The following is a 17,348-nucleotide window of genomic DNA, read 5'->3' on the forward strand; positions in this document are numbered from 1 at the left end:
GTATTTTTCTTTCCGTGTAGTGATACTATTGCCACACGGCAATAGAAATGAAATTGTCTCGGTCAATATGAGCTGGAGTAAAGAGTTCGTCTCAACGCACGGAAAAGTTTCCTCTGTAAACACCCAGTTTACATGCATGAAAGATATAAATTAGCATCCCGAATCGGACGAACTTTACGTGAGTGTCGAGTAATTTTTTTGGGAACGTCAACACGGAGAGAAATAGTTAATAAAAAGTACGTTTCTTTTCCATAATATTTCGGAGCAAAAGGTCGTTAAAGATAATTTTACGGGACTGCATTTCAGAATCTTCTCAGAACGTTCGATAAATTTTGTCTGAATCTTCAGCAAAAAATTACGAAACCGCCACGTAAGTTTTCTTAGTCACCTCCATAATTGTTAAGCGAACGGAAAATCCGTAATTTTGATTGAATATTTCTCTCCGTGAAATGAAAATTACGCCAAACTCTTACAAAATTGGAAGTTCTTTGTTTAAGGATGTTCTGTCCGTTTTCCCAAATTGATCGGTTTTTCGAGTTTCTTACGAATTGTGAATCTGATTGACTCAAAAAAATATACTTTCCTTTTGCATTTTATCATTATTTCACGACTTACAAAGTTTCACGAATTCTTGAAAAGTTTAGAAATAAACGCAGAAAAATAATTGTATGATCATGACATTTTGCAAGCAAATAAATAATTATGAAATGCGGAAATGACGTGCTTTTTTCACATCAATCCGATCACCAATTTGTTATTTTGGATAGAAGGCGTCAGTATGTTCTTAATTTTTCATGGAATTGCATGTCACCTGACAATTACAGAACTCGTGTAATTTATAGGGAATTTTTCTCTCTATAAAATACAGATTCCGGAAGTGAATTAATGATATTTAAAACCGAGTAAGTTACTTTTTAACTCAATCATATACATCAAACCTCGTAATTTACAAGTTTAAGGGCACAATTTATGTGTAGATTGTTCTCTGTGAAAGAATGATTTATAAGAGCGACGCCTCAGACAATATAAAAAACGCTTCAGACATAAAACTAGAAGAGATCGGTAAGGAACGTTGTTCCAATTCGTCATTAAAGTACACGTTTTTTCAACAATTTTCCATTGATACAAGAAATCCTGGCGGAGAGAATGAATGAATTATGGTATTGTTCGCATTAGAGCCAATTTTCAGAGAAGTTTTGTCAAAATCCCTTGAAACAGAGCCCCCCTAAACCTTGATTCTTCTCTTCCTTCATTTTCTTGCCAAACTCTGTAGCCCCTGATCTTCTTAAAGTTGTTCAAATAGTCGGAGCTAATTCGGTTTAGCCCGTTTGTCTCGAATGTTTCAGCCCTCGGGCACCGTATATTAATAACTACAGCAACATACGTCCTGCGACAAAACTTATAACATTAGTTGTGCTTATTATCACAAAGATGTATCAAAGCATTAAAAAAAAAGCGTAAGATATGCTCAAATACTATGGCACTTGCATGTTTTTTTCAAATTTTTGTTTCCCTGAAATATATGCTCCCCAGAACCCATACTTGTCGAGAAGCACCTGAAAAGGTGTGTAATAATTTTTTATTCGTCTTTGAAAATCGCATTATTTAAGCCCAGAGAATTAAATTTTCGTGTGGTGTCCAGAAGGAATTTAAAGCAACTACTGAATATTAAAGGACTCTGCACAAAATAGTCTACCTGTATTCTACTCCAAAATGGCTGAAAACCCGATGTAAGTCTACCTTTTGTAAACCATCTTCCGGGAGAAACTTTCTTACCGTCAACATATGTTTGTCATACATTTTTAATCATTTTTGGAAACATAACTCTCTCGATTTGTTTTATTCACACTTTGGTTCTAATTTTGTATGTCATAACCCCGCAAAAAGTATTTAAAATTGATATATTTTTAATCACTAATGACGTAATCTGCAGATAATTTTTCAAAGAACTGTGTACCTGTAAGGGCCCGTAGCCTGTAACGACTTTGGATTTGAAAATGCTGCAAAACTCGGCGCCATGCAAATTCGTCCCCCAAGAACATTCTTTCACTTTTGGTTTTTTTTTAAGACTTATGATTTTCAATTAAAACCTTCAAAATCCTTAAATCCAGAATTCAAAGTCAAAAACTCCCGATTTGTGCAGTAGTTCCTGACGTCTGGCAACGTTTTGCTCAAGTTACGTATTTGAAACAACGTTGCTAACGTGAAGAACGTACTTGGATATCCTTAAGACCTTGAACTTCTATTTGTTGAAAATTTCACGGAAAGGATATAAAAGAATTTGCCCTATATTGTACCCGACTGCTAAAAAATGAATGACATAATTGAAGAATTTATTGAACAACGATGTGTAAAATACCACACAGCCCGAAAACAGGGTAATAGCAGAAAATAATTTTAAAGTTGCTGTTCATGCATAAGGTCAAATAGACATTGATGGCTATGAAATTTTTTTCTACCTTATCGACCAGTCAACAAGGTGGGAAAAAGGAGTAGTAAGTTTAAGATTTTTTAATAATAGCTCCGTATTCCTACACTGAGTGAACAATTTAGTCAAATGTAGTAAACCTGTTTGCTTCCGACCAAAAATGGTTGTTCTTATTGATTTAGATTTGAAATAATCGAAAATCCTATTAAAATAAGTAACTATTAGATTAATTTAATCTTTTAATCATAAATACAAATTTTGTTGGAAGAGTTACTTACGGGACCATTGAAATTTTGAAATAACACATTTTACAACTTCCTATCGTGCGAATACGTTATGCATTAATGTAATTCTCAAATATTTACACATTTCTTTCTTTTGATCTGCAAGTGTTTTTTTCTACTTAACTCGACTTCAGAGGTGCAAATAGTTTCTTACGGTTTCTCAGAAACTTCTAGAATATATATACATAACGGGAAGGTCAACATATATTTCAAGCACTTCGAAGATCACCGAACAGGGACTAGCATTGCTGTATAAATGAACTAGTGGAATTCAATATGGTAACAGGTTCGACTGCTCGAATCTCAGCGAAAATTAACCCACGGATTTGAGCTAGAATTTAGAACTTTCGCCGAGAGCGTCCTTCTGAATTTCGTTAAGTTCTTTCCAGAAATTACATGAATTGCACCACTTATAATCTTCAAAAAGCCTTCAAAAAAATCTTAAGGGACATTATATATAAGCTCTTCTACTAGTGTTTAAATAACACTCAACATTAATCCGTTTCGAACGTTTCTTAGACAGTTCTCTGTTTGAAACGCACTTCAATGACACTCGACACCTAGTGTCATAGTAAATTTATTATTTTTCTATTTTAATGTCAGTCCATACTGTATATTTTCTATTTATCCTGTGTATTTGCTATAGCGATTTTAGAAAATTTTTGAATCTATATGAATATATTGGCATTAAGATTTCCAGCTCTGGAGTCCCTCACACTCTAGAAAGCAAACAAATTGCTTCAAGACTAAAACTTCACTGAGGTTTCAAGTATAATTACTAGACAAAAATATATTTTTTCGTAAAAAAAAAATCACTTGGTTCTGATTTCAGAAAATAGCTAATTTTTCCATTTCAGATCATTCTGTTTTAGCTGAATTGAATAATGCTGTGAAAAATGTTACACTCTGTGGCTGAAACTTTTTCATTTACGTATTGGCTTATATAGAAGAAAATTAAGGTCACATGATATTCGAAAATTATGTGAAATGGGAAGTTTTATTATTCTCTCAGGAAGTTATCGTTCGACTCTCGGAGTATAGAAATTGGAAAAATTGCAGATCTTGTCTCAAAAGATCCAAAAACATTTTCAAAAAAGAATTTTTTGAAATTGAAACCTAAATATTCGTTAAAAATTGAAGACTCCATGTAACACCAATTACGGTGTTTGAACCCGTATATGAGATGATTTTGAAAGGTAAATAACGAGATTAAAAATGTAAATTATGAATTTCGACCTCGTACATTACGATGTCAAATTCGCAAATGACCATTTCAAACATTGTGATATAGGAATCCGAACCTTATTGTGATTTTGGAGAGAGTGACCTAGTAATTGTCGGTTTTAATCGCGTACTTTATCGGATTGAAATACTAAATGACACTCCAGAAGAGGGATTAAGTTTATGCCTAGGTTTTGAGTTTGAAGGTGCCAAATGCATTAGAATTTGGAGGGGCAAATTGGAAATGGCAACGCGAGAAACCTCCAACGACAGAGGTGGATTCCATTGCTATCCTCAAAATGTCCAAGGGGATTCTCTAATTTGTCCGTTCGAGAAAAAGCAATTTGTTAGCTTCGGAGGAACGAGTCTTGTGGCATGCCCCCAGTGAAGAGAGACGGCGAAGTTGAAGGAGGCAATAGATGGGTGGAAGGAGGTGACTGTATAAAAGGGAAAGACAGCAGGGGCGAGTGAGAGAGATAGCGAGAGAAGGTTGATTTAAACCTGTCTGGCGGCCCGCTGGGTGCTTAACAACTGAAAAACAAACATGGTGCCGAGAAGTATTGGCCAGCGGGAGCCCACGTATGCGCACATCATCTAATAAAAGAGAAGAGAGAGGATGATAACTTGCGCTTCTGGGTGATATCCTTCGGCGGCAGGGGCGACAGGGCCGTCAGGGGCAGAAGGGGCGGGAGCCAAAGAAAAAGAATTTTCACATGATTCTCTTCCTACTTAAAGCACTAATATTATAGTTCTATGCTTTTCTTGGGCTACCTGTATAATTCACCAAATACCCCAATGCCGATAAACCAACTGCTACTTGACCGAATGATAATTCGCCTAAAATCATTTCGTCTGTATCGACTGGAAAATACTGGATTTTTTCTATAAAAAATCTATTATTTTTTTCTTGAAATCGTTTGTGTTGTTTTAATCATTCGTGTTGAATGATTTTCGTTTCGGGGGAAATTATATATTTGGTGAATCGGTATAATATGGGGTGAAACGTAGTAAATCCTTTTTAGCTATTCTGCCACCGTAAAGATGTTCTATCGATCGTATTTTTTCGTTCGAATCAAAACTTGGCGTTTCGTCAAATTTACCTCAACAAGCTTCTCAATCCTGTCAACTAAATATGCTTTATAAAGCATAAATATGCGAATTTGAGAGGCTGCCTGCATGTATGTATTGATGTACCCCTTTTCTGCAATTTTCTACATACGCGCTCATTAAGGAGGGAGATGACCAAATAACATTTTTTAAGGACAAAAAAACTCTAAGGAACTTTCATAATCAGATATTACGCTGGTGGTGTAGTCTTATATATTTAATTTTTAAATAATCCCAGCTTAAGTTAAATTTTATCTTGACTATATCATGATCAACTTCAGGGTAAATCTTGATGAATTAATTCAAGTCAAGTGCGCCAGATGTTGACAAAATTTCGATAAAATTATAACTAACACGTCTATTTCACACATGTCATCTTCATAAAATTTCTATATCAGTTCTTCGATTTAGATTTACAATTAAGATCCAATGTACAATAAATACAAAATGTTTAATGTTTAATGTTTAAATGATTATAATAATCAGAAGAATTCTAAAAATGAGCATCCATTCGTCAACGTCAATTATCCAGGTACGAATTTCAAAGACTGACGATGAAAACAGGGTTGCGAAAGCCTGATTTCATTGTTTTCTAAGGTCTGATTTAATGGTAGTTTATGAGGTTATTCGCGAGGCTCATTTCAGTCCTGGCTCAGGCTGAGGATCAAGAGGCTAAGGCCAGGGCTCAGTTGCTCCTCAGGCAGGTCTCAAAATTGGGGAAAACACAAAACTTTAAATTTTGAGAGTATAAGTTTTAAAAAGTAGACTTTTTCCGTCTTCTAGGACCTGCCCGTTTCCGCACATCTCTCGACCAGCAAACGACCAACAAATGAGGCCTGGGTGAGGCGTGGGGCAGCCCGAGGGAAAAGAGGCTGCTTCATTGTTATTAAAAAAATAGAATTAATTGTTTTTGAGTAAATTTATCCACAAGGGTATCATATATATGATTCTTGACTGTGCAAATAACAATACAAATTCCTACACTTCTAGTTTCTGGTATGCCAGACTGAAATATCATATTCCAATGGCTGACCGAACTACCAAGTGACTAGGGCGCAGAATTACAAATTAGAAATGCCATGGATCGATTCCTGGCGGTAGCAATTTTTTTTCTTTTATTTTTCAACAATTATGAGTAACAGCTCACAAACACGTTTAAAACGAAATAACGAAAGAATTTTGTAACAAAAAAAAACTTTCGTTAATTAAAGCCTCCATCAACCTTTTTCCTGACGGGTTGCTCAGGCCTTCATATCCAGCCTGAAACGAGATCATTATTTGAGGCTTGATCCACGGCTGAACTCTAGCTCTGAGTGAGCATTTCCAAGCCCTCGTTCAGGCCTTGATGAGCCCTATTCTCGTCATCGATTCTTACCAGGGTATGTCGAATGGAAATATATGTTATTATCGCGGTGTGTTAAGCGACAATTCGTGGAGTATGATGCAGAAATAAAAAAGGAATTCATTGAAAAACTTACCCCAGGCGTTGTTGCTTGAGGTCCGTAAGGATATTTCGTCCAGTCCAAAATTTCCTCGGTTGTTGTGTCCAATAGAACAACTGAAACATCGGAAGCGAAAAATTCTGTACTATACCAATACGATTTTGGTAAATATAAATTTTAGTTAATTTACACTTTAGTAAGGTAAATATCCGAGTATTGAGCCATTAATTCTCTTTAGAGTACTCAAAAGTTCAGGAAAATATTTTAAAACACAGAGAAAAAGAATTTGTAATCATTAAATAATAATATAATTTGAGAATGGTATATTTTTTTATGTCAAGAAATCTGCAAAAAAAAACATAAAAAATGGTAGAGACACAGTAATATAACACTCATTTAAATACTGAATAGGCAATTTAAGACTTCCAACCTTCATTTCGAGACTGTCAATTCGTAATTTGAAGTTCTTGATGTCATAATGAGAAATAAAAAATAGGTAAATGAAAAGCATTACTTTCTGCTCAATTAATTTACCTTCAAATTAATTTTATCGGTATAGGCAACTGTACATATATATTTGCATTTGAAGTGTTTTTTATGGTATGTGGCGAAATCGCTTGGCAAAGATAATTTTTGTTTTCATTCAAAAGATTACGAAAGATTTGTGAGTAATTGTGAATGAAAAAAACCAATGCGACCACGCAATAATGTACTGCAGATCATTTTCCAATATAACTACCGGAACGGTAGACGGTAACGGGAAAATCGGTATTTGAACAAAATAGGTTAGGTAAAAGATGTACTTAGATATTTTTGAAAAAATGATAATTATCGAGATCATGATTGAGTATAAGATTTGCAAAATATACATTAACTATATATATTCCATTTTTCTCAGTCTCGGTGCACGATTATAGAAGGCTGGCGCTGGTAAACAGAAAATAATTAAATTTTAAATGGCTCATTCTATCCCATTCTTCGCAGTCCTATTGCCAAAATAGTTGGCGATATTTGTACTCGAACGAGGTAGGTAGAGCATAGAGAAGCGTTAATAGAAAGAAAAAGTGGTAAGCTCTGCATTTAGTACGTGGGGCAGCAGTCAGCAACACGGACGTGTGTATGTACGATAATGTTGTGATGATGTGAGGGGGTTATTTTCTTGGTTTTTTTTTAGATGGTGTTAGGCGGAGTACAGACGCGCGGGCGCAAGAAAATGCTTTGGGTTGGGATGGAGTGTGACAGACGACGCCGCAGGCAAGGTTTGGTCTCTGCGTATCGACCGGTTGCACCAACGGCTGCTGAATTCTACCCCAATCTAGCTTCAAACAAAAATTTCCACTTCTCGGAATGAAACAAAATTTTCCATCAACTATTTTTCATATAATACGGATTCCAGATAATAGGCTTGGTATCTCTCCACGGAGAGAAATATTTAGTAAAAATTACGGAACTTTAGTTCACTTACCGAGTACGGAGTCGAAAAATGTAAGTGACGGTATCGTTATTTTTCACCGATAATTCAGATAAAAATGACGGAACACCGCGGAAAATTTCCGTGACTTTAGATAAAAATTACGTGACAGTTCCGTAAAATTTCCGACAATCACTCGCTCCAGAATTACGGAAAATACACGTAATTTTTATTGAATATTTCTCTCAGTGTCGTTATTGTTATCGGGACTATACGCACAATATTCCCCGTTTATTTGTTGATTTGAAGAAAAAGTGATCATTGACTCGACAATGGTTCATACTTACAGTACACAGTACCAATCTATTTATTTATTTATTGGCACAGTACCAATGAATGAACAAACAAGCAATGCACCTACTCTGATCCATCAGTAAAATTACATTTTTATTTGGTTTTCATCAATTTGATTTGATTTTAATCCATTAAGTAAATTTTCTATTTTCAGAAAATAAATATTCAATTATAATGTATCACCTGAGAAAATAGGATAAAAAATAGGAAAAGTGGAAATCATGAAAACGCCAGTGAACGAACTTATATTTTAAACATAGGTTGCCATACATAAAGGCTCTATTAAATATGAAATACGAATAACTTTTTTCTTTAGCCAAAAAACATCTGGAATACTAAATAGAAACCTTAGTGAGGGTAGGATAAGGATTGTGATGCTTTTTTTCAAAGAATACTGTTCTAATCCTCTAGTTCCATGACTATCTCCCTTTTTTGCATATTAATTGCCATTTCCGCAGTCGAAACGTCTTGAGTAGCACCTACATCTTCATTAGAGCATCCTCCGAAAGTACAGTTAGCTATTTCTAACTAGAAAAATTAATAAAAATTTTTATTCTGACGAGTTCATTCATGGGAGCAAAGTTAGGAGGCTACACCGTTGGATGTATATTATATATATATATATATTGTATATTATATAGATCGATAGAATTGGAAAAAAAATCTCACTCAACGTAGAGAAATTCCAAATATCTGTAAGTTTCATCTATTATTTTTTTTCTTCAATTTAAAATACGAAATTCCATTGTTATGACCGGCAATTTTTTTTATCGAGAATCAAATACATTTCATTCGTTTACTCATGGCCGATCATGGCTACCGTAACTCTATTAGGGTGGGTGAGATGCCAAATATCGCTAGGAAGATGAAAAAAAAAATTATCGATAATCCATCGAGATCGTCAAAAAATCCCCGAACAAGACGCATATCATAAATGCGAATGTATAAAATAAATGAAATTATATGAAGTCTGCTGATTATATAATGATTTAAATAAAAAATTTGAATAAAAATGTTAAAAGAATCTTTCAACTTGTAATGGGAGCATAGGTATTGCACCGTCCAACTTCTCCAGCTTTGGCCGTGCGAGTACCTACGTACTGCGGATTTGAGTATCCGAGTACTGTATCTTCGACTAACTAGTTTATTTTTATCAATAATTAAAATTACAAAAAACTGGTGTTTTTGTAAAAAAAAAACTGAGCCAAGTAAAAGTTTCACTTAATTGATTTCGTAAAAAACTCGTGTTTTGCCAAAATATGGCGTTCCTACACGGAGAGAAAAATACCGGAAAAATTACGGAACTTTCACGTATTCGTGGGGTGACTTTGCTTTTCGGGAAAAAGTACTGGAGGTACCGTAAAATTGTCCTGAAAGGTTCGTAAAAATTGCTACTCGCACTACGACAATTTTTACGAAACCTACAGTATTTTTCCCCGAAAACCAAGATCACCCCAGGAATACGTGAAAAATCGGTAATTTTTCCGGCATTTTTCTTTCTGTGTAGAGATTTGAAAAAACTCAGAAAACCCCTTTAAAAAAATCCAATGTGACGTTTTTTGAAGTCGGTTTATTCGATAAACATATATATATATATATATATAATAGAATCGAATTCATCTCTAGTGTGAATGAAAACGCCAAGAAAAGTGATACGACTCGATTGAAAGGATTCAATAATGAAAATAAAAAAATCAATAGAGGCAGGACCAACGTACTTGGCGCGATTTTTCTCAAGAACTAGAATTAGAGCCAAAAATTATCTTCGGTCACTTTTAATTATTAATCAAATTTCATTTTAGCATTATCCTGTAAATGAAACCGCGCCAAGTAAGTTCCTCTACTGATTTTTTTATTTTCATTATTGAATCGCTTCAATCGAGTCGTATTACTCTTCCTGGCGTTTTCATTTACATTTTCTGAGTTTCTTTAATTTCAAGGAACGCCATATTTTGGCAAAACACGAGTTTTTTACGGAATCAATTGAGCGAAATATTTACTTGGCTCAGTTTTTTTTTTTTTACAAAAACACCAGTTTTTGTCATTTGGGGAGATTTCACGGATTTTTTCAATATAAATAAAGAATTATTTTCACGTTTTCCAAATTTTTGTCACCCACACCACGCCTTCAGTTCATTTGAAGTATATTATTTGTATGATTTTTTTTATAATACACAATGTGTTTCAACAATTTAAAAAACTTCTTTCTACATTTATGTATGTATTAGACAGAATCAATTTTTTTTTCAATTTCGAAATCTCGAAATTCATACTTCCATTAACCTCCAAAATTGACTTCAGTCACATGTGTCATTACACACATAAATAAATCAAGAACTGCATATAATTTTCCAACAAAATGTAAAGCTAATATTCGTTACCATAAAATAAACAATTATAATTATGGACCTAATAAAAAACATAAAATCCGAGAGAAGAAATGAAACACTCTCCTCTGTTTCCCTGTTACAATTCGACGGTTCGAATACACTGATGGCAACATCTCAATGCCAAATTTGGCCCAGGTTAGGTTGGATCGGACTGCTGCCAACTTAGTGACTGCAATATAACCGAAAGATAATAGAAATCGGGAAAGTATTGAAATGAGCCCGTTGCCATGGGCTTATTTTTGCCAAAATTAATCGAAAAGAGGGAAAACTTATATCAATGAAAAGTTTGAGGACGATTTATATAATGTAACTGTACACAGATTTAATGTAACTTGTGGCGTTTGTATTTTATGGATTGAATACGATTAGGAGGTAGGGGAAGGAGTAGTTGTGTCGTGTATAGATACACAGTAGCTCTCGGCCTTATTTCTTGGATAGAGACGAAACTTTTACTTGGCCGATACGCTACTGCGTATTTCGATGATTAGCCCATACATTTCCGTCAAAATTAACTTTTTACTATTTGCAATACACTGGGGCATACTGTAAATCATTTTTTTTTGCCTTTGTGCATCTCGGTAATTTATAAAATATCTTTGACCAGCCGAAAATTCTAATCGTGCGAGTACCCCCTCACCCACGGTACTTTTTCTGGAGAGAAATTATCATTTTTGTCAATCTTATCTTTTGATCGAACACGATTCGTTCCACAAAAATAAGAGAATGACTTCCCACATTATTCGTGCTGACTAAACTGATTGAAAATTATAATTTAGGAACATTATTATTGTTATACAGCTGTATATATGTGTTGGTTGAGATTTAAGTGGATAAGTTAATGGTTAAACCAGTGTCTTCTGTAGAACTGAAAATATGTAACGAGCTTGTAGAGGATCCCGAAACCAGTGGTTTTCTTATACACCTCTAGAAATTCAAACATACTTCCTGAGAAAGCGTTGATTTTTTAATCAAGATAAAGTTCTTTATCAAGACCCAAACGTAAATCATCCTGGCTGGACATATTCTCAGTCGACTTTTCATAATATATTCTCAAACTCTGGAGTCGGGGCATCTTTACATTACAGAAATGTGATCATTAGGGGTTTGAAGGAAGAGAGTGGTGAAAGTCATTGAAATGATACGGGATAATGCTTATGTATTACATTTCATCTAGGATACTCGGAGAAAGTATTGGTATCATCAAAATTTATCCAATACGAAAAATATTGCCCAAAATTTATTAATTATCTTTAGAATTAAAAAAATATTTTTCTCTATCAGAAACATTCAATGCGGAAATATTTATGGACATATAAATATTTATCTACCACATATGATATGGTTAGATTTTCAAAGTTCCAAAGTGCTACGTAACGATGAATTAACACCAAATGAAACTCGCAAAATATTCAAGAATGGTACGGTTGAATATGACCAAATAACTGTTTATTAACAGGTAATGAATGGATCAATTCAAAGGGTAAACTGAAGTCAAACAAGGCCCTTCACATATGCATTAGCATTATTGCATTAGCAATACCTAATGCGTTCAATGAGTGGACGCTTCTCAAAATTCAGAATATATAGAACGTAATTACCTCATGCCACAGTTTGACACTTGGTTCTGTATATTAATTGGGTGCATTGGAAAAACTGCAACCCGAAAGTAGTCATATTCCTTTAGTGCTGTATGAACTCCAAATTCTGAAGTTGCACACGATAACCCCAACAATTTCGGGGATATCTATATACTGTCGATAAATCACAAAATTTTGTCATGTTTTATTGAGTTTTGTCATGTGATTGTCCAACAGTTCATTTTTTCTGCGAGGAATAGATTCAATTGAACACTCGTTCAATTGAATTTTATTTATTTATTTGTGTATTTATTTTTTTATTTATTTATTTTTATTTTTTCATTGCATTTTATTATGCATAATTTTTTCCATAAAGTTTACATGTCACTACTTGAGTTTGACGCTATGACCATTATAGTAGGTAGTATTATAGTAGGTCTCATTTTTGTCATATGATAATAAATGATCAATCAATGTGACGTGTTTCTGAAAGTCACATCATCGTTATCTGACATGTCTCAAATTTTTTTGGTATCACTAATTTTAACTAGAAGTAAAAAAATACTGAACTATTTAGAGTTAGGTATCATTAAACATTTAGAAGTATACATCGTTACAGTTAGTGTGGCTCCGAACCTGGCAATAAGAGAGGAGAAACTAAAATTCTTGCCAAGAAGATATCTCTAGCTTCCTTAACGATTATGTAATTTATTGAACAGAGATGCAATCAGCAATCAGCCAGAATACGAAAATAATAGAAATTCGGAAATCCTGAAGTGGTTAACGGAGACGAGAAGAGACCACTTACGTTCTGAGCAGCCTTTACTATCGCCTTCATATAGACTATTTTAAGTCACTTTCAAAATTTACAGATAAGGAGGTAAATCCGGGAACAGTTTTGCAAATTGCAGACTGAAATAAAAGCAAAATGGAAAAACATGTCATTACCATTACAGTCCATAGATAATCTGTCATAACATATATGCCATGGGTTTTTTTGTGTGAAGAAAATTAAAAGAAGTACCATAATGATGATAATCTCCAAGAGGATGATTCTTATAATTATCCTTGGTATTATTGATATCATGGATATTTCTGGTCATTTATAGCTTCGGATCGCGGAACTTGACATGAGAGAAAAAACATGAAAATAGCTGTTATCAACAAACAGAGAAAGATGATGAAGAACTATCAACCTGGTTAAAGCTGGAATTAAAATCAGGTGCGCTTTTCACAGTGGTTTTCAAGTTTTGGAAACTTCTGCCCTTCTTCACTTGATCCGGATTTGATCGAACAAAACGAATAAGTACTTAATAGCCGAAATTAAAAATATTTATTAATAATAGTGAATTAAAAATAAAAAATTAATCACGTGTTTTACGGTATATTACTTGTATCAAAGAATCCTTCACCATAAAAAACATTGAGGATGAACGATTGTTTTCATTGTCAATGGTTTATTCGTCTTCCTATTGGTGGATCGATTGATCATTTCCATGATTATGAGGACGTTATTGTGCGACAGCGCGCATGATTACCTACACTCACAATAATTAATGTTGGGAAAACCTAATTATGTTTGCCGATATTGGGGCTCGAACCTGGGATCTTACGAGTACTAATCCTATGCCCTGACCACTAGACAATCGTGTTATTATTATTCAGTGGACTCTGTTTTGCGTATACGAACTATATTTGGGATATTTGTTCACTTCAAGAAGCGAGAATTTATTCAATTAAAATTTCATCTACGATACTTTCAATAATAATAAGTTAATAATTAAATAATCTAGTTGAAGCCGACGTGATCCAAACTTGATTAGAATAATTGCTGGGACAGTACAACTTCAAGTCACGTTGACCTGATCAAAATCTGATCCGAGCAGTTGCAGGCGGATGGATCCCTGTTTAAGTTTAGGCCCACTTGATCCGAACTTCATGAGAATCGTATGGATCAGTTTGAGTAAATCTGCCTGATCAGTTGAAACTGACCACCGCCATATTAAGTCCTGACCAAACCTCAGGCTCGCTTGACATAATTTCCAGTCGGTTGAATGAAGAAAGTGTGCCAGGATTGAAGACGAGATAATAATTAACCATCAATTGTGTCGGAGTGTTTAGAAAAAGTTGTAATATTTTAAAGTGAAAGTTAGGATCATGTGGGTGTTTACAGAAAAATGCAAGAGGCGAAAGTATAAATGTTGATATATAGCTTTTTATGCTCACGCAGTGACACGTTGTCTCTTAACATGCGTAAAAAAAGTAACAAGGATAGCAAAGAATGAAAGGAGTCGTATCCTTTCTTCGCCTGCCGTAGAGAATAGTATTTCAAAAATGAGCTCCACATTAGATCTTCAATTTAGTCAGTTTAATGCCCGGCACATTTCAAGAACAAGAAGTCTCAATCAGGTGATTTTTTGACTAAATCGCTTTTAAAGTCAGGAATACATTCTCAAAATTGAAATGACTTTTTTTGTGAGTGCATATAAAAATGGGTGACATGCCAACATTTCCAGTACCATATTTTTCTGGTCGAAATTCTCCCCGTCATTTTTTTTCCTGATATATTTCCTTTATGTCAATATTAATTATATAGTTGGTTCATGAGAATCTATATTCAAATTTTAACAATAGGTAATATGAATTTTGTGCTCTTTGTTTTTTGGTGAGTCTAATCCGTTTATCGTAAACGATCTTTTTAAATTGATTCTGTGTTTATTTTCGTTTTATCATTGAGATCTGTTGTTCGAGGTAATTCTGTTGCGGGGGTATTTATACTGGAGAAGTTTGGTATGCAGAAATTTACGAAAATCATTATGAAATCTATTTAGTGATATGGAATGGTGAGAAGTATTATCTAGGTTCTCCTCTTTAACAAAATTGTATCCATTTATTCTTATTTCACGTCTATGTGATGCACCATGTAGTTGGGAGTCAGTGCATATACAGTGTATATTATACAGGAGTGATTTTGAATTTCAAATTTGGAGCGTGTTTCAGAGTCGATGGTAACCATAGTCGGTTTTCAGAGCCTATACTCGAAACCTTGTACCTTTCACGCACGGAACTCACCTCAACAACTCCATCCATGTCGCTCTTCTTAAAGTCGCAGTGAGATGTGACGTGGCAACAACTTAACAAAACACAACCTGATCGTGACGTACAGGTTACCTTGTGCAGATCTGTTAGCAGGCATCTTAGCATTTTACCATTTTTTTTCCTCTTTCATTCTTTATCTCTCTTTTCATCCCTGCGCCGCTGTCTCGCCATCTTGCGCCCACCTATGTCTCTTCGCCCTGAAGGACTTCTGGGGATCGATAGTCTCAAAAGCACTATCGTGTTAGAATCGGGATTCACGTACCAAGACGACTTGGTGAACCCTGAACTCACGATGTGGTTTTAAAAGGACGATACCAAATTCAAAATTGTCATATACATGTTACATTAGAGTGTAACATGTTTTAGACAACTTGTTTTAGCTTAAAAATTATTACACAAAAAACAAGCACTTTGCCGAGCCTGTTTCACAGGAGACATTTAACCATTACTTTATGGGTTAGTTTTTTTTCTTATTTGTCATTTTCAGCTTTTTTTTTCATCTTATTTTCAGTTTTCGAATCGATGCAGAGCTATCTCGACAACGATTTCTTCGAAAAAAATTAGAAAGGAATCATCCGACTCATTAATTTTCAATAGGAAACTAAAAAAAAAGATAACATGTTTGGAATCAATTTATTTATTTATTCTTCATTTTTTCTAAAAGTTAATCATCAATTATGACCATTACGTTTCAGATCGTTCCACATAAGTTGCAGGCAGAATTAGGAAATCGAAAAATCGCATGATTGCGGTGCTTCCATGCGGAAGCAAACAACGGAAAAATGACAATATGTCAAGATTTTTGTACGAACGGGTATACATATTTTTACAGCTTTGTATGGTACCCACTAAGACGTTTATTTTGGAGAAAAAAATTGAAATCGTTGCAGTAGTTTTTGAGATATTCCGGAAGACCGAAATTTACAAAAGTTGCTATATCTCAGGAACACATTAAAGTGAAGGTTAATGATAGCAACTATAGGTTGAAACTTCAGAGCTTTAGCTACGAATTTTATCGTATTTATGTTGAATTTTCTCAAAATTAATCTTGGAAATTTTGAATTTTCCAGCACATACACACATACATGATCTAAAAACATCTTTTTTTCGCGTTTGAAAATTTTTTAAACAACTTGCCATTGAAATGAGATAATAAAAAAATCGGTCTAATGTAAGGCCTCCATTCGGAGGCAAAACAAAATTCAATGCCGTTTCACCCTACGTAAATGACTTAATTTCTGCCATTCAGTTAACACAGAAATTTTAAACATCCGGAGTATTAATTTTTTTTTCTTGGTTGTTATATTTATTAAATCTGCAACTACCTGATACCTGTAGTATAATTCTTTTATACATGAAAAATGTCGTGTTGATGGATTGTGACTGTGGGAGAGCGTGTTGTGGATTAATAACAACGTTAAATAATATAGAAAACGGTTTATTAGATAGTGCCCAGTGCACGTGTCGGAACACAAGTATGTAGTAAGACAAATTAACCGAGAGAAGCGTTAAGGTCGCAACAGCATCGCATATGCCCCATGACACGAGGATGGTGAAAAGCGCCAAATCTGACATGTGAGTCGATTTTTTTTATTTTTAGGAAAATTTAAGGTTCTAATTTTTTGAGCAGGGTAATTGAATTTGGTGTAGATCGGTCAATATTTTTTAGAGTGAGCGTATTTCAACCGCAAAACATACTGTAACATGTGGTAGAAATCAATTCACTTGGTAGTATCACAAGTGTCACTGACACTTGTCATTCCGATTTCAAACCTCACATCTATGTGAAAAACATCATCAAACTGACAGTATGTTTTAAAATCAACATATTTGATTTTGGAACCAAAATTAATCATCCTGATGAAAAAAAATGAAAATAACAGTTTTTATATGAATATACTGCTTAAATTGTTCTGTTATTCTACGTTTAAGGGCCCCAGATAATCGAAAACTCAGAATTTTTTATTTTTGCTTCCGAATGGAAGCATTGCAATTGTCCGATCCCGACCGGAAAAAAAAAATTCTAATTTTGCTT

General features: G+C 34.3%; 1 protein-coding gene across 3 annotated transcripts in view; it reads right to left on the reverse strand.

Moving 5' to 3' along the window:
• The window catches only part of Eph (Eph receptor tyrosine kinase), a 114,115-nt gene that overhangs the window by 45,132 nt on the left and 51,635 nt on the right, over positions 1-17,348 (reverse strand). For all 3 annotated transcript variants that reach the window (XM_011310530.1, XM_011310528.1, XM_011310527.1), the window contains exon 3: positions 6,519-6,598. In XM_011310530.1, the coding sequence (XP_011308832.1) occupies positions 6,519-6,598 (80 nt within the window). The remainder of the gene's footprint in view (positions 1-6,518; positions 6,599-17,348) is intronic.

The sequence above is a fragment of the Fopius arisanus genome, unplaced genomic scaffold (assembly GCF_000806365.1).
Source record: "Fopius arisanus strain USDA-PBARC FA_bdor unplaced genomic scaffold, ASM80636v1 scaffold00076, whole genome shotgun sequence".
In the NCBI taxonomy this organism is placed as follows: Eukaryota; Metazoa; Arthropoda; class Insecta; order Hymenoptera; family Braconidae; genus Fopius; species Fopius arisanus.